The sequence below is a fragment of the Emericellopsis cladophorae genome (genome assembly GCF_022114955.1).
Source record: "Emericellopsis cladophorae strain MUM 19.33 chromosome Unknown NODE_20_length_315653_cov_120_781897, whole genome shotgun sequence".
NCBI lineage: Eukaryota > Fungi > Ascomycota > Sordariomycetes > Hypocreales > Bionectriaceae > Emericellopsis > Emericellopsis cladophorae.
In genome coordinates, this window is record NW_026250945.1 from 45,202 (window position 1) to 69,091 (window position 23,890).

The following is a 23,890-nucleotide window of genomic DNA, read 5'->3' on the forward strand; positions in this document are numbered from 1 at the left end:
ATCGGTCCCTTCGATCTTTTCTTGTTATAGTATTTCGACATTCGTGTGCGTACGAAATCGAGTTGTTTTTTCATGTGTTTATATAGTGAGCGTAACTGGTCTGCTTTAAGCATTGCCTTTTCAGCAAGTGGTCCATCCCTTGGTGTTTTGCTGCCAAACTCGGGTTCGTATCCGTAGTTCGCGTAGAACGGTGAGATTTGTGTTGATTCCGTAGGTGCACTGTTGTAAGCGAGTTGGGCGAGTGGTAACTTCGAGACCTAATCGTCTTGTTCGTAGTTGATATAGCACCGTAGGTATTGTTCCAACGTTTGGTTAAGTCTCTCTGTTTATCTATCCGTCTGCGGGTAGTAAGCTGTGCTGAGCTTGTGCTTGGTTCCCAATTAAGCCATTAGGGCTTGCCAGAACTTAGAGGTAAATGTCGTTCCTCTATCCGAAATGATTTCTTCCGGAAGGCCGTGGTTGGCCACGATGTGTTTGAGTACGGTGTACGCGAGTGTTTCTGCGTCCGTTGCTTCTTAATATAGTAGGAAATATCCGAATTTGCTCATTCGGTCCGTGATGACGAATATACTGTCATATTCGACGTTGGATCCTGGTTCAATTGACTTGGGTAGTTTTGTGATATAATCGAAGGCTATTGATTCCCATGGTCTTGAAGGCACTGGTAGTGGCTTCAGTTCTCCGTATGGTTTGTGTCGAGCAGCCTTGCTACGTGCGTAATCTTCGCATTATCCGACGATACGTGCGACGTCCGCTTTAATCCCTTGGTAGTCGTACGTTCGTCGAATTCGTTCTAGAGTCTTTCTGACTCCTTGGTGTCCTGCCGTAGGGTGCGCGTGGATATCAGTTAAGATTTCACCACGTAGCGGCGGTGGTATCCAGAGTAGTCCGTTCCTGGTGGGTCCTTTTCCTATTTCTGTTGCACAATCGTTAGGTATTTCCTTCGTGTGCTTAGATACCCAATCCAGTATTTTGTCGTAGTGCGTGGTGTCTGCCTCAACTCTGTACGTGAGAAGGTTAAGTGACATTTGCACATAGTTTCCTTCCTCGTTTTTCTGAAGTATCTGGCCCTTGGCTTTTGGTACTTCGGTATCGTAGTCTGGTCGGCGACTGAGTGCGTCTGCTCTGCCGTTTTCCGATCCCTTCCGATGGATAATTTTAATATTATAGTCCGCTAGGAATTCCGTATAACGGATCTGCCGTTTGCTGAGCTCCTGTGTGGTGGCGAAGTAGGTGATGTTCTGGTGGTCGGTGTAGACTTTGGTCGTGAACTTGGTTCCTAACATATAGTGCTTGAATTCCTTTATGGCGGATATAATGGCCAAGAATTCCTTGTCGTATATGGGGTAGTTTAGTTCTACGCCGTGGAGTTTCTTCGAGAAGAAGGCGATTGGTCTTAGGTTATTGTTTTCATCGCGTTGGCTAATCTATGCTCCCATGGCGTAGTCTGATGCATCGGTCTCCAATTCGAGTGGTTTTTCTGGGTCGAAGGTTACGAGGACGGTGTTTGACAAGATAATGTCTCGTAGCTCCTCGAACGCTTATTTTTGTTTATTTTCCCATTCGAATGGTGTTTCTTTCTTCGTGAGTTTCGTTAGTGGTGCTGCGATTGTTGCAAAGTTACGTATGAAACGCCTGTAGTAATTCGCAAAACCCACGAACGCTTGTACTTCCTTGAGATTGTTTTTTAGTTTAGGCCAGTCCTTGACTACGCTGATCTTTATTTGCTCTATCAGGATTTCGTTTGGTCGAATAGTGTGTCCTAGGAAGATGGTTTCTTGTATATAAAACGCGCTCTTCTTTAGATCTACTAGGAGGTTCGCGTTTTGAAGTGTCTTCAGTACCCAATGGACGTGTTCCTTATGTTCCTCAAGGGTATCCGAGAAGATTAGGATGTCGTCTAAGTATGCCATAACGAAGATATCTAAGTTCTCCCTGAGTATATTGTTTATTATTCGCTAGAAGGTAGCTAGAGCATTGGTGAGGCCGAATGGCATCACCAAATACTCGAATAGACCGAGTTTTGTGCGGAAAGCAGTTTTCTATTCGTCTCCCTTTTTCATGCGGATTAGGTTATAGGCTCCTTTTAGGTCAAGAGCGGTGAACCAGTTCTTGCCGTGAAGTCTATCCTTGAGCTCGTTGATGAGCGGCAGGGGTGTCCGGTCTTTGATCGTAATGTCGTTAAGCTGCCGGTAGTCCACGACTAATCGTAGCTTGCTATTTTTCTTTGGTACGAATATGACAGGGTATCCTGCTTCCGAAGTGGATAGTCGAATGTAGCCCTTTTCGAGCATTTCGTCGATATATTCTCGCAACACTTTGAGTTATTCTCCATTGAGGTTGTAGAGTCTTTGGTGCTTGGTCGAAGTACCGGTTTTAAGACAGATTTCGTGATCCCATCGGCTGTGTAGTGGTAGCCCCGTTTCCAGGGTTTCCTTAAATAGTGAGTGGTATTTCCTGTACTCCTATGGTATATTTTTCAGCCGTTCTTCTTCCGTGATAGGTTTCGTTTTTCTTTCTTTCTGGAGGGCTTGATTTGCTTCGAATATCTTTTGTATGATATTAGCGATGATTCGTTTTCCTTGTTTATGTCGTATACCCGGTTGTAAGGCCTTCTCGGTCAATACTGTGGTCTTTGCCTGCTTCGACTCGCTTGTGTTCTTCTGTAAGGTTTCTCCAGAGGCTGAGTCGTCGCGAATATTCGCTTTGTTCTGGTTGAATAGTGATTGTCGCGTTATCGTGTCCATCCACGCTAACTGGCTATTGCGCCAATCGACTACCGGATTACTTCTCTATAACCATGGGTGACCTAGTATCATATCGTAATCATGTAAGTCCATAATATCGAAGACGATTATCTCATAGTGTCCTTGTATCGAGGCCTTAAGATGATCGGTCTTACGGTCGATAGTCCCACTATTATAATCGAAACTTCCTCCTTCGGCATTATAAAGCTTATATGTTACTTTCTTGTGATTCCATGGCAGCGTGCGTTGGTTAACCACTGCTAGTGAGATGTAGTTTCCCATCGATCCACTATCCAATAGTGCTCGCAATCGATGTCCGTTAATCCAGACTTCTAAAACCGTTTTCTGTCTTCCGCCTGTCTCCACGGAGTAGAGGGTCTTTGGGTTTCCTTCGTCGTCTTATGCCCTTTCTGCAGGCGACGTTAGTAGTTTTTTGACGGGTAGCATTCTGTGTCGATGTTATTATCCTTAGAGCCGTAGTTGCTGTGTGACTCTGATGGTGTGGAGGGTTCTTCGTCTTCCTCCTCGTACGGGTGGTGTGCACACCCGTAGCAGTAGACTCCGTAGTCTAGCGTGCATCCTTCGTAGTGTCTGTGTGCCACGCATTACGTGCATGCCTTTCCGTTCGGAACTTGGCATTCCCTTGCCTTTATTCTGTGGCGTAGGCGTAGTGTTTCCTTGGCCCTTTTATATCGTTCGCGGTCCGTTTCGCCTTTAAAGATATGGCTTCGGTCTGATTCCTCGATTAGATCGTACGGCAGTCGTATGCCTTCGTGGTATTCATCGTATCCCTCGCATGCGTGACCGTACTTTAGTGCGCACTCCCTTTTTATTAGGAATTCCTTCATAAGGTTTCCCTCTTTCTGGCGCCTTGCCTTCGCTATAATGGCTTCCTTTTTGGTGAGTTTGAGACCGAGTAGTGCCTTCGCTGCATTCTCGTGTCGTTGGAGTTCTTCCGTTTCCTTTTGTTCTCTGGTTCGGTGCTAATCGAATACCTTTTCCTTGATGTGCTTGGGACAGTCTATCGATAGATATTTGCTCTATGTCTTCTGGTTTCGTGCACATACTTCAGGGCACTTGGCCGATTGCCTTAGCACCACGCATCCCATGCTAGGTTCTATGTGCACGCATTCGTAGAATTCGGCTTTATCTTTTTCGTAGGGGTCGTCGATAGCTCGAATATCTATCCCTTTTGTCGGGTAGACCTGATATCTCCTTTTCTCGGTCATGTGGATTTTGCAGAAATGATATATACATGAGATCTATGATAATTCGCGATGTTTTTCCGTGTTAGGATTTATCCTTGGGTCGTCCCCTAATAGTATCTTTCGATCCTATTCCGGACTATTTTCTCCGAGTGTCGTTTGTGCGTAGATAACTATCCAGAGGTCCTCTCCTCGGGGCAGGGGATCGTACCGGTCGTTGGCGGCGAAGAGCCAGTCTTACGACGTAGCTCTCCCGTGTAGGAGATTTGTTTCGAGTATCCTTTTTTCCTGTAAGATTTCTTCTTCGCTGTCCATAGAGTCGGTATCTAACGACTCTTCGTCTAATTCTTGAGTTCGTCGCTATTGTTCGACGAGCTGCTTTATTTGTTGTTCTTCAGCGTCGCTGCTGAGCTCGTCTGGCTTATCCGGCGATTCGTCCATGACGTCCGGGTGTCTTACTAGTCCCGTAGTGACCTTACGCATCACGGCCAAAACGCGAGATTGATATAGTGCCCTGGGGAACCATCTTGAGTTTTCCTTGCCGTTTCGGTGAATCTGGTAGCTGTCGTCGTAACAGGCTGTCCAATGGAGTTCCTCATGCGTTGGCGTCCTAGTTGGTTTTCGTTGGATAGCGGAGAGGTAGTCCCTATACTCCCGTTCCCTGTCCTCGATGGCGTCGTGTCGCTCGTTCGTCGTGATTTCGTATCCGGCCCTAGTTATGTTTAGTTGCTTCGCCTTACCTTTAGGTACTGGCTTCTAGTCCTGCTTTCGTTCCTTCTTTTGGGAATGGTATTCGCGCGCAAAGTGTCCCTTCTTACCGTAACTATAGCAAGTGAGGTTCTTTTTCTCGATCGCCGCGAGTTTTCGTTGTATGGCGTCCAAGTCCATGGGTCCCGCATGAGTTCCTCCGTGAGCCGTACTTAGGTGGAACCGGGGTCTTCCTATGTTAGGGTAGATCTTGTTTTTGTTGCTGCGATCGCGGTTCGAGGAGTTGGTGAAGTATTGTCCCCTCTTCTGCTGTCGCCTTTCGAATTGTCGGTTGTCGATTTTAACTGCTATTGCAATATACGTGGCAAGGGCGGCAGGTCGGTCCTCCTTGTAGAGTTTATCCTTGACCTCGTCCTTGAGGCCCTTGTAATAGGCTGCTATTTTGTCTCCCTCGCTCTTCGTAGTTCTGGATGCTATTTGGACAAACAGAGCGCTGTAGTCCGACGCTGATCCTTTCTGTTTTAACGCTTCTAGCTGGTTCTCGGCTAGGCGTTCTTTATCAATGGTTCCGAAGGTCGCCTTTAATGCTTCCTTAAAGTTGTAGTAGTATGCGAAGATGTCCTTTGTATCTTGCTTCCGGTGCTGGTAAACGTGGGTTACGAAATCCCTAAGCGTGGGCTCGAACCACGCCAAGGCGGCTCCCGATAGACATCCCGCTGCATGGCGTACTTTGTCCTCTTCCGTCCTTAGGATGGAGGGAAAGTACTGTTGATAGGCTCTGACCTGAGTCAGGAACCCTTGAAGGTCCTTGGTCGTACTATCGAATGGTCCCGGTTGGCGTGGCTTCATAATCTCTCCTGGGTCCTTGCCGGTGATTTGGCGAATAGTGTTATTGCTTACGTTGTTTATTTCGTTTCTTAACTGCGCGTTCTGTTCCCGTTGTAAGGCCATTCCTTCGTCGAAGTTGCGATACGCCTCATCGTACTGCTCTTTGTCGCGAGTCTGCATGTCGGCGACTTGTTGTAGTTGTCCCCTGAGTTCCTGGATTTGGCCTCGGAGGATATCAGCCTCGTCTTCGGACTCGTCCGAGTTCATACCGATATCTTCCTCTGGTGGGGGTTGGATGGGTTCGGCGTGCTTGCCCTTGGTCTTGGAGGATTCGCCAGCCATGGTGTCGTATTGCTCAAGTACTTGACACGGTAGTATACTGAACAAGAGCTATCAATGTGTGACGTTCGGGTCTAGACTAGCTACCGGGTAGATAGAATAGAAGTCGGGTTATGAACTAGGTATACTAGGATGTCGTTGACTTAAGCGGTCGGGTTATAGTCTATGTGCGAGATAGTAGATCTTGCGTAGACAATTGTATTGATAGCTGAGGAGCTGGTAGAGACTGACTATGGTGAAGCTAGGCTTCCTATATACTGAATGAATGTTGTGTAGTCGACGATAGTCGACTGTCGTCTACGAGCGCCTGTCTGGTGTAGTCGACTGTAGTCGCTGGTCGTCTACAGTCGTCTACCATGCGTGGTGTGCGAGTGACGCATGATAGGCGGAAAAAGTGGGGGGCACGTGAGAGGCGCATGCGGTCGCATGTCGGGTCGTAACACGTAGTGTACAGTCTCTCTTTCAAAGACCTCTTTGAGCCAAGCTAGGCCTATATCGTTGTTGGTACATCTAGAGGGTGATGAGGTAACAAAGACTGAGTGCTTGTTTGGATGAATAGCCTCTACCTAGGCTGATTTTAGAGCTCCAGCGTTCGACTGGAAGATAATAGATAGAGAGAGAGGTGTACTATCTGAACAGATGCAGGGCAGGGTTGTAACCCACTCTCTAGAGCCATCCTGTAGGCTAGAGATAACTCCTCCTCTTTCATAATGCCTCTTACTAAAGATCCTTTTAGACCTTCCAAGGATCCTAAGTAAGAAGCCCTTTTCATCCATATTGAAGATGTGAGAGGGCTGTATATTGTACTCCTTCATCTTATTGTGTAACAGCTCAAAGTATAACCTATACTTAGTTGCTGAATCAGCTTTGTGATGCTTCTGGTCCATAGGCCTCTGCTAGCGAGAGATGAGATGAGAAGAGTTCCTGTGGAGGAAGCGAGAAACCCAGCTTTCTGAGACCTCTACCGAGTAGGGAGGACGCAAGTCTGCGTATTATTGTTCGGGAAGGAGGTGTACGCCTCTTAGTGAGGGATTCAATGTATTGTTCAAGCTCCTTTTCGTGTTGTGGGTGGATAGAGAGGTGGGCGAACGCGCGCGGCTGAGTTTTGCCTTGGTGTCTTCGAGCTCGCGAACGCTCATTAATGCTGTATTTTTTTTTTGCAACTTGGCGATACGTAAAAGGTGCGTCTGGTTCGCGGGATTCGATTGCTTCAATTGCTTCCTGAATCGGGTCTATATTGGTGGAGTTATGATGCGTTTTGTGTAGGTGGTTGGTGTTGGTGGGGGAGGCATTACGCGACTAGAGGCATTACGCGACTAGAGGCATTACGCGACTAGAGGCATTACGCGCACAGACAGGTTACGCGACCTGTTTCATTGCGCGCACAGACACATTATTGGCTTTAGTCGATAGGAACACGCAAAGTTGAATTTGTGTCAAAATTCAAACTACCTTAAATCCTGGCCCCGCAATAACAACTCTAGCTAACCAAATGATACAAGCCCCTAGAACCATTGCAGCCCCAGAAAACAATTGAAGGCCTAGAAAATTACCATCCATAGCAGTAAGAAGCTGGCCTCCAATAGGATTTCCAAAGAGCACTGCGATACCAACGCAGAAGTAAAGGACTCCGTTTCGCATGCCGATTTCTGTGATGTTAGATAATTGCGCAACAACAGAAGGACCCAGGGATACGTAAGCGCCTGAGGAAAAGCCGTACAACCCCGCATAGACAAAGACTGATAAACTACTCTTTGCAGGAATCCATAACGCTAGTGTTAAGATGCCCGAGAAGATGGTCGCAACGAAGATAACGTTTAAACGACCGAACTTGTCTGCTAGAATGCCTGGTAAGAATCGGCCAAAGATACTGTAAACTGAGTTAGCAACGTTAATCGAACAAAGATAGTAGTAACTGCTCACCTTGCGGCATTGAGGACAGGTATCAAGTACTGAGACAGGTCGACTGGTATGCCAGCTGCCTGGCCCTGAGTGATCAGGAAATTGATTGGAAGCCAGAGTCCGAGGGAGAATATCGTCATTCCTGTGAGCAAGATAACGAAGGAGACGTCTTTAAACTGGTCGATGTATTTCCGAGGCGAAAAGACCTTACGTGTGTGCACCAAGAGCGACTCGACGGTAGAGATGGCGACGATGTTGAGAATCAGCACGATAAGAGCGACAGCGCGCATCGTCCACGGAAAGCCGATCCTACCAACAAGCCTAGTCACCATGATCGGGAAAAAGACCCCACCGATTGAAGCCCCCGTTGCCGCGAGCCCGAACGCCGTAGCTCTTTTTTTCAAAAACCAGGTTGATATTGCGCCAGCAGACGCGTAGTAGATGCAACTCGCGCCAATAGAACTGCAGATGGCCTGCGCAAGAAAAATTTGGTAAAACTCGGTGCTCTGGGCTGTCATGAGGAGGCCGAAGACTTGCAGAAACGTGCCAGCGAGGAGGAGCCAGCGGGGCCCGTTGTCGTCGAAGAGTTTGCCGAAGATAATTCCACCTCCAAAAATAATTAAAATTTGAACCGAAGATATCCATGATATGGTTGAAGACGAGTATGATTGGAGAAAATGGTTTTGATAGTAGGCTTGGAAGACGCCCACCGAGTTTAGCCAGCCGAAAGAGGAGGTGAAGGCGCAGAAGGTTCCAAAGCAGACAAGCCAGGCGTGTAGACCGCCATCTGGCGGTCCTGAGGGTATCATAGTCTGTTCTATATCGGAGGACTTCTGTTGCTTGCCATTGTTCGATTGATAGTTTGCAGAAGCCGATGGTACAGGAGGCAAAATGGTATTCCTGGTAGGATTTTTGGAGAAGTGAGATGACGCAGATGACTGATCCGAACGTTCGACTGGCAACCTGTCCTGGAATGCATCTGGACCATGTATTGGCTCGGGATCCTGCCCGTGTTGGATATCCGGATTACTCATACCACCGATTTAATGGCACTGGGGACGCGTTTAAGTAAGATTTTGAGTGAACGAAGTGCTTCAAGTATGATGTTTGATGATTCCGCTAGAGCTAGAAAGTAACCTCAGCATGCGTTCAGGTATTAAAGCATTTGACTCCTTCTACCATTTGTCAGACAGGACCAAGTTCAACTGAAGATGCAAGGACGATTCACCGAACCAACTGCCACCTCCGACGCCCTAACCACATTGGGCATAGTGGCGGCCGCCGCTCGGATCTCATTGACTGTAGCGGCGGCCGCCGCGCTAATTCTCTTGATTAGGCTGACAAATTCGCTTGGCAGGCCCAGGCAATGAATGTGTAGGTTAGCAAGCCCACACAAGCTGTCATATTAAGCTAAACAAGCCACGAAACCTTCGCATACGACGGGATGTTGTGGCCTCCTTTTTTTTTTTCCCACTTTGCTAAATCAGAGATACATCTGGAATCATTAGGCAGGCTCATCCTCTCAAACGAAAGATACATCTAGAACTATCAGGCGTACTCATCCACTCCAACTCAGACATTCATCCGAAACCATCAGGCGTACTCATCCACCCCACTCAGTATTTATCGCCTCCTCGGGTAATAAAATGAACCCCGCTGAGCCATTCACAAGGCATCAAACGAGCTATGGTGACCTCTTTGGCCCTTTCGTATCGTACCGCCACCGCCCCTTCTGTTTCCCCTAATCCTGCTCTGACCACCACGTGGCGAGTTCCTAGGTTGAACGGCAGGCAGCCGTAGGACCTAGGTCAACTATACGTCATTGGTTTCAGCTCTAATCTAGCACGGGCTATGCTGACTCACGGGCACATCTAACAGAATTCGATGGTTGAGACCGAACGACAACTAAGTGATTGGAACTGGAGAGCATACTACTCGTAGTGACTCATCACTCAACCAAGGTAGCTATCGACAGCTGAACACTAACCCTAATACTATTATAGATAACAATTTCTTCTTCGTGGCGCAACCTAGCGGTACGCCACGGGAAGCCTTGTGGGTCTAATTTCTCTATAGCTGATATGAGCAGTATGAATCGTGGGAATATTGTCAGCACTTGAATGTATCAGCGATAGTGTTTGTTCAGCTGTGAAGACTGCGATGTTATAAATAAGACTTAGAGGTGAGTATTCCAGAGTTGTATCATACTGAACCACCCAGGTTTCTCTTACTACTCGCCGTTTCTAAACGTCTTTGCAATCATTCGTCACCATGGTTCTTTTCTCTAAGAATGTGGTAACTTTCACGATGATCCTGTCGGCCGGTAACGCCGTCGCGCAGACATCACAAATAACCCGAGATTTCCGTGGAAACCTCTCTCAGGAGGCAGAAATATACTTGCCTTCGGATGCCAATTGGCAGACCGAAACAATCCAACGATGGACGATATTCCAACCCTCAACCCCGGTTTACGTAGCAGCGATTAAACCCGCCACGGCAGAAGATGCGTCTTCTATTGTAAGTGCTTGTCTATTTTTGTCATTCTTGTTTGATGTGAAGACGACTAACCAGATCTAGGTGAAAATTGCTGCACAACGCAACATCTCGTATCTAGCTACAGGTGGAGGTCATGGACTCCCCATATCTCTTGGTCAACTCGATGACGGAATCTCTATCGATCTGAGTAACTTCAAAACTGTGACTATGGACACCAAGTCTCAGACGGTGACCGTTGGAGGGGGTGCTCTTTTCAGCGATGTCATCCCCACAGTTCTCAATGCGGGTTATGAGATCGGTATGTTAGTTCCGAATACACAGTTTGGAATCGCCAACTGAGACTTATAATAGTAACCGGGGTTTGTTCATGTGTAGGCATGACAGGCGCTACTGTTGGTGGGGGTGTCGCTCGCCTTCAGGGTCGGACCTGCACGGCCTCACTGCCGACACTGTGGTTTCCTACAAGGTTGTCACTGCGGCCGGAAAAATCATGACAGTCTCCGACTTCCAGAATGCAGATCTATTCTGGGCTATGCGAGTTGCCGGTCAAAACTTTGGAATCGTCCTCGAAACTACCTATAAGATTTTCAAAGTGACCAACGGCGGCAAGGCTTTGAATGTCGACCTTATCCTGCCTGCCAGCGCCAATGGTACGCACTGGGGACTTATCAAGAAGTTATCCATCAACATGCTCGACGAACTCTCCATGTTTACGGGTATCTAGTATAGCGATTAGTACGGTGGACTTAGTATTCTGTTCAACGCTGTCTATTATGGTCCCGAGAAGAAAGGGCGCCAACTCCTCGCGCCTATCATCGCCAACAACCCTCTCGTAACCAAGATCAGTTACATCAACGCTATTGATTTAATCCCTACCTCGTTGTTTGGACGCTTCAACGATCCGATGTGCAAGAAAAGTAACCACGTCAGCACCTACACGGTTGGCCTCAAGCAGATTGACATATCCACGTTCAACACCATGTTCCACGACATGGCAGATTTCTGGAAACAGTATCCCCAAACGACAGGTAGCACAATCTATTACCAAACTCTTCCGGTCCAGGCTGTGAAGGCCGTCCCGTCCGGCTTCAACTCGTACCCGACATCGCATCGCGAAATTGAAACGCATGTGTAAGTGTCTATGTCTCTAATTTACTGCACCCGAAATCAAAGACTTATTCTAACTCGCAACTGTAGACTTATGACGTACAACTACAACGATGCTAGTATCGACGCGATCGTGAGCGACTTTGCCGACAAGAACCGTCAGAACCTCGCCAAGACGAGCGGCTTCTCGGAGCTAGAGCTGTACACGACCTATGCTCATGGCGATGAGGGCGCTAAAATTTGGTATCGCGACAGTCTCCCTCGTCTTCAGGAACTGAAGAAGTATGATCTGGAGAATAGGTTCCGTTTCTTCAACCCCATTGTTGCCTAGATAGCGGCCTGTTGTTGCCTATTTTCCTCGGTCTTTTGTTTTTGTAGATTTTGTTTTCAATCGTTGAATTCACAGGCGCTTTATCCAATTTGTTATTTACATAGTTCTAGACGATCTAGCCAGAGGTAGGCATGTTACTCAGTCAGTTTAATATACACACATGTTCTGACGGTTTTACTCGGCCACTTATTGATTATTGAGAACTGGTTTCTATCTACTATCGATTCTGAGCCTGCCCATTATCACAGCTGTGTTCGGGCAGTAAACATTGAAGCAGGGTCTGCGTGATGAATTGCCGACTTCCCATAGGTGAAGTCAAAGCGACTAAATCTACCAGGACTTCCTCCAGATCATTGATTACAGATTTAGTTGCCGTCTAAATTAGATCAAGGGGGCGAGAAAAGGCCGTTCACAGTAAGATCCCAGAGGCAGTCTCGTTCTAGACTCCTGGGTGGAGTTGACCCAACAAAGAAGTCACCGAGAAGAAAGTCGCCGCTAGCGTGCACACGCCAATCATGTATGACAACAGGGGTACAGACGATATGATAACGAGTAGCCTCGCGCACTCGCTATTCAAACTGTTCTTTTGTTTCGAAAGTCCCCCTAGACACGATGTGGCCAAGCGACTTATTGACAGGCGTAGTTCTGTCCAGCCTGAATATGTCCGGTACGCATACCACTCCTCTGTCAGACTTTGGGAAGTAGTTGTGAAGACTAATCTGTACAAGAGCGAGTGCATGGATTTACAAGCCCCCCACCCGTCGTCGCTTCCGTCAACAATGGTGGCACTCCTCTCCGTGTGCTCGCTCTGGGAGATTCGATCACATTCGGCTACAACGATCCGACCGGCAACTCATACCGTCGCGATCTAGCCTACTTGCTGTGGACCGGTGGCAACCCAGTTAGCATGATTGGTTCGGTCAAAAATGGGAACTGGGACAACAACGAGAGCGACTCCTTCATCTACCATACCCTCGACGATATCTTAGATTCTGGTAGTCCCGAGCCTACTCGCGAAACCGAAAAACCCAATATCATCACAGTCCACGCTGGCACCGTCAATGTTGTACTGGACAAGAATGTAACTAATGCACCGGAACGGCTGGGGAACCTCGTTGATTTTGTCACAAGCAATAACCCATCGGCACTGCTGGTCGTGGCGCAGCTAATACCAAATACCAAGACAAATGTTAGCGCGTACATTGACTGGTACAACGAGGAGATTGTTTCTGTGGTGGTGAGGCGAGCAAGAGAAGGCAAAAAAGTAATTCTTACATCGATGCACGGTGTCACTACGAAGCATGTTCCCGACCATTCGCATCCTGGCCCGGCGGGTTCACGGGTGATGGCTCAGCGATTTTACGATGCTATTGTTGAGGGAAGTCGGAGAGGTCTTGTAAGGGCGACAGAGGGTTCATTCGAGGATCATGGTGCGTCTTCGGTATCACTGTCTGGTAAGTGCAATGGGTTGATAGGGGACAGGGAGGAGTGATCGGAGGGTGGGCTTCAAAACCAGCCTGTAGCCCTTATCTCAATCGCTAGTGTAGACTCATATCTTGTATGTCTAGATATCAACCTCTTCACGGTGCTGGGAAAACTCGTCCAGAGACGTGCGAAGACGTTCTTCAGCGGACTGCAACAAGCCATCCTTTTCCCATTCGGTCTTTCTGTATACATGTTTGAGCGTCGCTCGAATCAGATATGGAAAACTCGGAGCTGTGCACAATGTGGTGCACACTTTATGCATCTCGACGATATCGAGAACGATGTTAATAGCGGTGTTCAGAGCAGCGTGCGACTTGCAACAGTCCTGCTGACGTTGGCGCCTTTCGATAGCAAGACCTGCTTGCAGGTCAAGTATGCGCCAGTGAAGAGCAAACAGCGCTCTGTCCATTTTCTTAGTACATTCAAACCGCGTGGCAGAGCACGGTATGGCGTTAACAATACACTGACCTGATGGTGATTGCTATCGCCTCGCAGAACTTTTCTTGTCCAGCACTGCACTGTTGCATAAGCGCTACGAGAAAGGATTGTAGTGTAGCATCCAAGCCGTGGAGCTGAAACAGCTGGCTACTGGCATCTGAAATATCCAAGGCTTTCGTAACTTGGTCGAGAAGCCACGCTGCTTGAGCAGCACGACCAAAACTCTCAATACCAACAGAGGTCAGATAGGAGACGGGTATGTGGGGAACAATCTCGGCGTCAAGGAAGTCATCCCGTTCCAGTAAGCTAAGATCAATGGGGAGACGAGCAGTTTCACTTGCAATGGATGCCACCAGCGGTTGGCCAGTGACAGTGATGTCAGAGTAGAAAATCCTGCGCAGGATCAATCTTCGTAAGCGGCTGTAAAGAGAACAAGAGCTTACCGTTCAGAAATGAAGATGCCCCACCACGTGTTGGCTGCTTCTTGGACTTGAAGCCTGTAGGCCAGAGCGGTACAAGCCGCATCTATGGGGCGCCAAGGCGGCTGTGGCGACTGCTGGTTGCATACGTGGATGCGGGCTGCGTAAGCCATGCGGGCACAGCCGGAAATGGAGGCGAATGCCTTATCTGGACGACCGCTGATATATTCGTAGACTGCCAGCAACAAACCAGCCTGTAGCAGGTAGAGAGACGGTGGACACTGTGCCTGGACCTGCACGAACAAGGTCATGGCAGTGAGATGGAGCGAATCATAATCGACCTGCGAGGGGTTTCGCGAGCTGGCATGAGCGCGTCGCTCCAGCGTTGGGCAGGAATGAGTCAGACACATGGCTAGGAGAAGGACGGAGAACCCGGCCGACGGGACGGCACCCGGGCCGATAAGATCGTGCTGAAAGCGTGACCGGGAGATGGTTGGGAGATAGCGATGGATGCCCTTGAAATAGCGAGAGCTGACATCGTCGACGAATAGGCCCGCAGCGCGGATGGAGCGCTGGACCAGGACGTGGAGATTTATCTCCGACACCGCAGGATTGCCTGCTGGAACCGTGAAGTAGTGCAGCGGGCGCGTAGATAGGAGACCAGCCGCAACGGGAAGGTCTGGACCTCGTACGGCGAGGGGAGTGGGGGTTGGAGCGTTATGGTATCCGCACCTCAGGCCCTTCCTGCTCGTGTCAGATGAGGCCAGGTGGATAAGTGCAGACGATAGCGAGATGTCTCACTGAACACAGAAGCTGCAGCGTGGAAATGCTTTGTTGCACTTCTTCTTGCGGGCCTTGCAGGCGGCGCATACCTGGGCAGCGCGGGACTGGTGGGCAGGACGGGCATGGGAGTTGTCGGCACTGGAGCTGCGCGCGGAGGGGACTGAATCAAAGGACGATATGGCTGCCATATTCGCAGCGTTTGCCATCCACAACTTGTTGGTGATGCACTAAGGGCAGATCAAACAGGTGGAAAAGGGATGATCAATTCAAACGTCCTTGGGCAGCCAGTCGGTCAGCCTAAATAGCGGCTGCTCCTCGGATCGTGTGCGCGCAGCCTGATTGGCTGCGGCGTTATCAATGCTATCTTATCGCTATCGTACCTATACGTGTACGTGACCAGCACGTGACACCCACACACAGCGCAGATACATCTTGGTTGAATGGCCACACAACCTCCAAAGTGTATCAAATAGCTGCTCTCTCTCTCATCGCTGTAATCACAAGATCTAGGTGCCACGGGTGGATACCCGTTTTCTTGAAGGCTGAGAGGATCGTAGACCTCTTAAAGGCTTGTTGCCGTACACTCTCGATCATACCTAGGAACTCCAGCTTCGTGATATTCACTACCCCGTCTCGCACGAGGATATCAAGGGCTTTAGCGTGGTAGTGCTTCAAGGGCTAGGAGACCAAAAAATCCAGAGGCTGGAGAAGGTATGTAAGTTACGGAGGCATCGAGAACGGCACGATTTTATGCTATTTATAGTAGCTAATAAACTCCTTCGTGTGGTGTGACCCGTGCCTATCTAGGATTAAGAGGCGGTATCCGGATAAGGAGGCGGCGTGCTAGTTAAAGTGTTTAATCCACGAGAGGGCGATTTGCTCGTTTAAATAGCCCAATAAAGAGAGTGTGATCTTCGTAGCTAGATAGAGTTCCTTTACTCGGTACCACTGATCTATACGAACCTTACTAGAGAGGATCAGGAAGGTAGGGATAACTTGGCCGCCGGCGGAGATAGCCTCAATCGTGTTACGGTTCTACTAGTTGCTGGCGGCTGGGTACAAGACCTAGCCTAGTTCACCCAGGCACGTGACGCGTGCCCACGAGGACGCACAGACCTCGCAGGGTCTTCACAGGAAAGGGGGACCGTAAATTCCCTCTTTTTTCTATTTTCCTACCTTATCGTTAGATAGACTCAATCTAAGCTACCAAGTTGTTCCAACAGGGCTTAGCCCACAACAAATCGCATTAGCTGATTCCCTGTTTTCTGGCATCGAGAAGAGATGCTCTCTCTTTCGCTTCGTCACGATAAACTAGTTCTTGCCTATGCCTATACGAAAGCCCGTCTCGTCTATATTCCAGATGTTATTAGGAGGGATACTGTACTCCGTTATCGTGGCCTAAAGGCGTTAAAAATACTCCTCCGTACGATCCTTATCTTCCGAAGCCTTACGCTTAGTATTAAACTTCCTTTGGAGGACTTTAGTATAGCCGTGGCGCTTAATAAAGCGCGTAGCCTAAAGCTGGCTAACTGCCTCGGAGTTATCGCCGCCTAGCCTCTCGCGAAGAAGCGCGTTTATAGCGTCAGAGATAAACTCAACACGCACAACAAAGTTGATCTTATTAAGGCGATCAACGTACGGGCAGATCGCAATTTCTTCCTCGTTCGTAAGCTTCGTATTCGTGGTAGGGCGCCCTTTCTTCGGACCGGCACCCTCTAAACGACGGCGTAGTCGGCTTCGTGGGCAGCCGAATTTCTTCGCAACGGTGGCAATTGGGGTATTCGGGTCTTTTCGTAGGTAATCGAGGGTATCGTTTACGCGTATTTCAGCTTCAGAAAGAGCCGTAGAAACGTGTGGTGTTGGCATTATCGCGAGATTGATACGTTGCTACGAATGAGTGGCCGGTGTGGTGATGAGCACCACCTTATTGGAGGTGGGGCGTGGCACGAGTATAGTCTATGTGCGAGATAGTATATCTTACGTAGATAATTGTATTAATAGCTGAGGAGATAGTAGGGACTGACTATGGTGAAGCTAGGCTTCCTATATAGTAAGGTGATTACTGTCTTGGATAATGATCTGTTCTGCTTGTTCGCAGTGATTCGTGATGATCGCAATAATCGCGGGCGCGATTACTCGTGTGAGTGGTGATCGTGCTGTGAGTGGGTAGAAAGAGTGGGGTGTGCTCAGAAACACGTGAATGCCGCATACTGGGTCGTAACACTTATGCAAGCTCCTGCGTATTATTCTCCCTTCGCTCATTCGGCCGCGCCGGCGCCTCATAAAACACACCCGGCTGCTCCGTCGTCCCCTGCTGATCCTTTGGCGCCGCATTCCAGTACGTCGGCGGACTTTGGCCACTCATGATATTGATCCTGGGGTCCGTTATCGTTGGGCTCCCGGACACGGTCATGTACTCGGTCGGGGACTGGGGGCTTCCAGCACCCATGTAGGATTGCTGGACTTGAGGACCCTGTGTCTTTGGGTATTCTTGCGGATACATGGGTGGTACTGTCTGCATCGGGGGGTACTGGTTTTGCTGTTGCTGTTGCTGCTGCTGCTCCCCTTGCTTCCGCGTTCGGCGACGACGCATGTAGCAGAAGAGTGCCAGTGCACCTATTGCAATGGCCGCAACACCGCCAACGACGCCACCAGCAATGGCCCCAACGGGCACATCATCATCGTTGGGTCCTGGTTTCGGCTTGGGGTTGCGCGTCGTTTCAGTCGGAGTGTCGCTCTCGGATCCTGGATCTAGAATGTCTGTCACGATTCGGGTCGTGGTAGTTCCGTCACGTAGATAAAACGCAGTGAACTCCCTTTCCCCTTGTCCGTCGTAGGTGATGAATGCCTTCTGATCGGTGGAGGTGTTCGTCTGGCCACAGACATAATCCAGGATGTCGGAGTAGATTGACACAGTCTGACAGAATGGGAACTCGAGGTCACTGCGAGTAAGGGTCAGTAAGGCAGCACTGCCTTTCTAAGGCTAAGAAAATACGTACCAGTACATCGCATATCTGTCTGAGCTAGTTGTGGTCATGGCTAACCGCTCTTCCAAGTCGTAGCAAGTCGTCGCAACTCCGCAGTCGTTGCCCTCATCATCACAGCACATGGCCCTTCCATTGCCCAGAGCCGAGGCAGTCTGAAACACGCAGTGACGTGTTGACTGAGCGCACGAGTACAAATCGGTAGAGTCGGCATTAATATACGCACAAACGTTATCGGCAGCAACATATCGAGTCTCGCCATCTACCAGGTCTCGACGGCGAAGCTCGGGAGCTTTTGGACCAGTTGTCGGCTGTGGACTAATTCCAAGGTCGTCATAGTGGACGGCAAGGTCGGTGGCAATGGGCAGGTTTGGCTTGATCAAAGCTTTGGCCTTGGATGCTAAGGCCAAGATGCTGATAGTTGTGCTTCCGGATCTCATCTTGCGGTAGTTAACGATGCTCAGGACATGAAGAGCTCCTGGACGAAAACAGGTGTAAGTCAGGTAGGTGCTTTTGGGCACTACACACTATTATACAAAAGGCGCCTGGGGCTCAATCTGGGATTACAGAGCGCGATATTAGTACATGCCAGAGTCCAGAAGCCCCGTGACTGGTATCCAGCCTGATCAAGCCAGCCACGTTCACAGCTCTCTGTCTTAGAGGCGGCTGGCTTGCTCTTCTCACACAGGTCGAGGCTCGACTAAGTCGGGAGCAAAATGGCCACATTGCGTCTTGGCCCTGCAGATGCCTCAATCCGAGGCGCGGTTTATCGCTATGCATTGTCTTCTTCATTGGTAGGATACACCTTAGCTCGGAGAGCTGAAAGCGAAGACGGTGCTGGCCCGGCTACGCGACCAAGCCACCGCATGATGTGGTGCAAGGTATACCCTGCTCGTCTTCCTGGATGCACAGCAGACTCAACGTGGTCAACTCGATCTTGCCTTGCGAGACAAGATGATCCATGAAATTCACAACGTGTGAAGACACATGTCATTATCGCCCTCCTTCACAATTCAAGCACCTAACAATATAATGAAGCACTTGACAACTGGAAGACGAGAAAGAGGGATAGCGGCAGGCGAGGCTGGCTCAGGATGTGACATGCATGCTAAGCAAAAAAAGCGCCACGCCGCTGATCAGCCGCAGTATTACTCAGAAACGGACTAGAGTTCATTGCTAATGTCGCAGTTTCTGCCCCCCTTCACTCGACGTTCAAACGGCTATTTAGGTGGCTACCTCTTTAGGGTTCTTTATTAATAAGTTCTATATCTAGACGAGGCCATGTAATATATACATATGGGTTCTGCACCGCACGGCGCCCTTGTCCCGGGTGTAGTTAATATATGTAGCAAATTCTTCGCAGAGAAAGTCATACCTTAAGAGAGTTATAGTTACTCCCGCCGTTTACCCGCGCTTGGTCGAATGGCTTCGCTTTAATATTTAGAGCACTAGGCAGAAATCATATTACATTAACACCACTTCTTGACTATCGTAATTCTATGTTTTAATTAGATAGTTAGATTCCCCCTGTCCGCCCTAGTTCTAAGTTATTCGTTAACCGTGCGCCGGACGGCCGAAGCCTGCCAAGGACATCAGCACCTAGATGCTTCAGGTCACGTGTAGATAGCATAGATAAGTGGTTGCAGCCAACTAGGCTGCGCCTATTCGATCCGAAGAGCAGCCGCGCGATGGCCGACCGAGCGCCTGCAGTAGGACGGACGTTTGACTTGATCATCCTTCCTTCCACCTCCATCAGCTTGGGCCCAAAGATCCTAGTGACGGCGGCAATGCCACCTGTGGTGGTCTTGACCTTGCCTCCTCGCCAGGTGAGAAGGACCTTTATCACATCCTTCCCGCTCTCCCAGTTCCCCGCCGTGACTCTGACGATACCCTCTGTTATCATAATTTGATCTCCCTTCCTATTAAGGGCCTCTACCATGCCCGCGAAGATAATACCTATCATAAAGCCCGTCTCGTCGAAGTTATAGATATCGTCATCTAGAACCCCGTGCTTAGCCTATATATTCCATACAAGGTTAAACCAGCCCTTAATAAGTCCAGGATCCTCGCATTTAGCCCGTTAGTGATTATATTTACGAACCCAGCGCGTGCGAAGTTCTTAGTAGCGTTTAATGAAGTTAGAAGCCTAATGCTTGCCGACAGGTGGCGCGTCGCGTACGCGTAGTAGTTGATTGGCCATATCCTCAACACCAGATAGTCGAGGAGGAAATGATCGCGATGAGGCTAATATTACCCTGGATTCTTTTGCAAGTTCATCCATTGTTTAATCGTGGTGATAATTGGCGAGGAAAGTCAATGTACGCGATGGGTGGTGAAGATAGCCCGCTCGCTTGGGTGGTCCGCTCGCTTGGGTGGTCCGCTCGCATGTGGATTAGGATGTCGTTGACCAAAGCGGTCGCACGAGGTGTTGTGGGCTAGGCCCTATTAGAACAACTTGTTAACTCAGATTGAGTCTATCTAACGATAAGGTGGAAAAAGGAAAAGAATAAGGAAATTGCTAGCCCTTTCCTATGAATACGCTGGGAGGCCCGTGCGTCCTTGTGACGGTTGGGTCAAACCAACTACAGGGTAGGTAGATCTGAGGTCGGTTTATGAACTGAGTACACTAGGATGTCGTCGACTTGAGCGGTCGTGTCACAGTCTATGTGCGAGATGGTAAATCTTGCGTAGACAATTGTATTGATAGCTGAGGAGCTGAGTAGAGACTGACTATAGTGAAGCGTAGCTTCCTATATACTAAGGGGATCATTGCGCGAAGCAGATGATACTCGTGAGATGATCCGGATCATGGCGACACGTAGATGATCCAGTGTTATTGGTGGAAATTGGTGGGATATGCGTTTTGTCACGTGCGGGCCGCATGTCGGGTCGTAACAGTCCTTGAGGGCTCACACCACGTTTTTAGGTGGTCCGGGCTGGGTCTCGTACCTAGCCGCAACCAAACTAGTAGAACTATAACACGAGGGCTCGGATTAGGATCTAATATAGTCGCGATAAGATCCGGAAAGAAAGGAAGAATATATATAGGACCGGGGGCGAGTAATCGGGATCCAGCGCGGATATATCAAGATCTAGAGCGGGGGCTTAGATCGCGACCTAAATTAGGGAGGCGTCGTCGGGATCTAGTATCGAGGTGTCACGGTTCCACCAGTAGCTTGCGGCTAGGTACGAGACCCAGCCCGGACCACCTAAGCACGTGACACGAGCCCGAGAAGACGCACGGGCTTCGTAGCGTATTCATAGGAAAGGGGCTAATAATTTCCTTATTCTTTCCCTTTTCCTACCTTATCGTTAGTTAGACTCAATCTGAGCTACTAAGTTGTTCTAACAGGGCTTAGCCCATATGAGAGGTGGGGTGTGACCGGCCTTAACGACGGCGCTTAGGCCTCCGATCAACCCCACTTGGGTCGCGTAGATCAGGCTCGTCGCTAAGTGCGCTAGATATCGATATCCCTTTAAAAACTGTGAACATCAAACTCACCCCCGCCGCCAGCCTATCTGTGTATTCTGCTTTCAATCTTCAAAAAGGGTGGACCTATTGAGCACCACTACTTTAATGCTAGAAATTACCATAGCTACCGTTGAAACGACCAAATCCCTGCGTAGCACTATTTATCGAATCAAAGGCCGCCACAAGATTGTATAGAGGTTACAGGAGGAGCTTGCAGACCTTATCAGTATTTTAGAGACGCTATAGGCAGCCGAATACCTCGAACCCTTGATACTACCTCTCCTAAGAAGTCCTATTAGTCGATGTAGCGAACTATGCCATGATTTCGAGATCGCTATAGAAGGGTTTCACGGGAAATCACTAAAGATAAGCTTCCGAACCTGGGTTAAGACGCGTTTCATAACAGACGATATCAATCAGTTCATAGAGGTCCTAGGCGTATATGAAACAACCTTATCGGTGGCTTTGGCCACTATAACTATACTAGTACCCTATTCCGCCGTTTCTGTTCTTTACTGACACTCCTAACCCATCCTCTTAGGCACAATTCTACTCTCTCTCAGCAGACCCTAGAGGAGTGTAGTAAGATAATCAAGGATATTTCGCATAGTCTTGAAGTTTACTTATAACGAATTAATAAGAAGTTAGCGATATTATCTAAGGGGAGCGCCGAAACATTAGGGATAAGAATAGATATAGAGGACAAGAGAACGATAACGACGCAGCGCCTTTAAATTGGTGAAGTTTCGAGGTCTGAATTCGTGTCACAGCTGGTCAAGAGCGGGGACCCACCCTGCACCTGGCAGTCACGTGAACTCGCGCCTGCCTTTGCATTTTGTCGCGATCCCGACCGTCTTCTGTTGTAGCTCTTCGAGCTACGTCTTGTACATAGAGCCTGCCCTACCTGAGGAGTGCCTATCCGTAGCAATAGACCAGATCAGCCTGACCGAGTGTTCCCCGTCCTACCTGCCGACCGACCCCCCCTGACAATTCGAGTCCTTGATAGATCGAGAACCTTCTCCCTAACCACAGGCGACTCCATATCCTACTAAAAACGCTCAGAATTAGTTCGAGGTATATGATTTGACTAGTAACGCGTTAAGTGGCAGCCGAAACGACTCCGTAGAGATTATCAACCGCTTGCAGGAGCGTCTTTATATACTGACCTCGGATATAGCTCCTAAAAATAATAAGGGAAGGTTATAGTTCTAGGAAGATATTAAAACCATAAAATAGTGTCTAGAGGTATGTAAAAAAGCTTCTAACGAAATCTCCTATATTAGTACCGACGTAGTTACGGATGTAAGTAGCGATAAAATTATAGTCACCGCTAAAGTAAATATATTCAAAGCCAAAAGAGCGATCCCTAGCGGGGGGGCGAGGGCGATTGGTGGTCAGATTGTTGGTTATATGTCGGATAAGATGCTTTAGAAGATATTAAAGGGTGGAGATTCTGGCATACTTATGAGCATGAAGGACGATAGAATAGACACCAGGGCCCCGTCACTACCTCCTAAGGCTTATCCCGAATCCTTAGTAGATCGAGAACCTTACCTTCTGCCCTAGTCGATCCCCGACTCTAACATAGATACTCCGATTTAGTTCGATATACGGGCATTATCGTTTAATATCCTAGATAACCACGGACACGTCTTCGCCGAGACCGTTAGCCGTTCAACGGAGCGCCTCGATACACTCACTTTGAATGACATAACGAGCGGCGACGATGAGACATCACCGTTACACAGAGACTTGGAAACCTCGAGATAGGCTATAGAAGCCTTTGCTTAGGTGAACCGGGCTGGGTCTTATACCTAGCCGCTAGTAACTGGTAGAACCGTAACAACCACGAAGGACTTATATTACTTAAGTACTAGTAAAACGTCTTACTACGTATACTTAGTCTTTAATATAATCGCCTAGTCTAGAGGAAGACAAAGAGCGACACTGCTAGCCACGCCGCGTCTAGAACTGGCGTGCGCCCGCCATTAACCCCGTCGTCTATTTCGTCGGTGCCGCCACCTCCTTCGACGTCGCTGCCATTACCTCCATCGACGTCGCCGCCATCACCTCCATCGACGCCGCCGCCGTCACCTACACTGCCGTCGTCTCCTCCGCTGCCGTCGTCACCATCGATGTCGTCGCCCACCGAACAGAGCCCGTCCCCCATGCACGTCTCGCCAGCGTCGCAGTAGTATCCGGAGCAGCACGAGGCGCCCGCCGGCATGCAGCCATTGCCGCATTCCTCCAGGCTATCGGAGCAGCCGTCCGGGACGCCAGTGCAGGTTTCTCCTACAGGGCAGCAGCCGCCGTTGCCGCATACCGTGCTTATCGCACACCAGTTCCCGTTATTATCGCAGCATCGGCCACCCAAGGGGATGCAGCCGTCACCACACTCCTTTTCAGAGATACCGTAGGTATCCCCAGCTTGACGGTCGTGCAGCTGCGGAGCGTGGCGGACGAGGCGGGACCCGCCGACGTGCAGAAGCTGGGGGATCCCCGAGAGGTCCATGAGCCCGTGGGCGATCCTTTGGGCCGCGAAGGGACCCATGGCCGCGGCTAGGTGGAGGAAGGCTGCCACAAGGCAGGTGCTGATTTGGTACTTCACAATCGTATCGGTGGTCAGGTCTCGTCTGTCTTAAGAGG

The 23,890-nt window shown here is 49.2% G+C and overlaps 5 protein-coding genes across 5 annotated transcripts; 1 reads left to right on the top strand and 4 right to left on the bottom strand.

Moving 5' to 3' along the window:
* Positions 1 to 4,708: 4,708 nt before the first annotated feature.
* J7T54_005263 (Zinc knuckle) lies at positions 4,709 to 5,830 on the bottom strand (the record flags this gene model as incomplete). Its single annotated transcript, XM_051506204.1, has 1 exon — positions 4,709 to 5,830. One exon carries the CDS (start codon positions 5,828 to 5,830, stop codon positions 4,709 to 4,711), a length of 1,122 nt encoding a protein of 373 aa, XP_051362408.1.
* Positions 5,831 to 10,432: 4,602 nt separating this feature from the next.
* Positions 10,433 to 11,663, top strand: J7T54_005264 (FAD-binding domain-containing protein; the record flags this gene model as incomplete). Its single annotated transcript, XM_051506205.1, has 4 exons — positions 10,433 to 10,523; positions 10,645 to 10,941; positions 11,017 to 11,356; positions 11,423 to 11,663. 4 exons carry the CDS (start codon positions 10,433 to 10,435, stop codon positions 11,661 to 11,663), a joined length of 969 nt encoding a protein of 322 aa, XP_051362409.1.
* Positions 11,664 to 13,227: 1,564 nt separating this feature from the next.
* J7T54_005265 (uncharacterized protein) lies at positions 13,228 to 14,912 on the bottom strand (the record flags this gene model as incomplete). Its single annotated transcript, XM_051506206.1, has 4 exons — positions 13,228 to 13,330; positions 13,617 to 13,892; positions 14,030 to 14,749; positions 14,878 to 14,912. The coding sequence occupies 4 exons, from the start codon at positions 14,910 to 14,912 to the stop codon at positions 13,228 to 13,230; spliced, it is 1,134 nt and encodes a 377-aa protein (XP_051362410.1).
* A 2,100-nt stretch (positions 14,913 to 17,012) lies between these two features.
* J7T54_005266 (DUF1620 domain-containing protein) lies at positions 17,013 to 18,212 on the bottom strand (the record flags this gene model as incomplete). Its single annotated transcript, XM_051506207.1, has 3 exons — positions 17,013 to 17,730; positions 17,788 to 17,927; positions 18,003 to 18,212. The coding sequence occupies 3 exons, from the start codon at positions 18,210 to 18,212 to the stop codon at positions 17,013 to 17,015; spliced, it is 1,068 nt and encodes a 355-aa protein (XP_051362411.1).
* Positions 18,213 to 23,168: 4,956 nt separating this feature from the next.
* Positions 23,169 to 23,795, bottom strand: J7T54_005267 (uncharacterized protein; the record flags this gene model as incomplete). The annotated part of the gene is made up of 1 exon (XM_051506208.1): positions 23,169 to 23,795. The coding sequence occupies one exon, from the start codon at positions 23,793 to 23,795 to the stop codon at positions 23,169 to 23,171; it is 627 nt and encodes a 208-aa protein (XP_051362412.1).
* Positions 23,796 to 23,890: the final 95 nt, after the last annotated feature.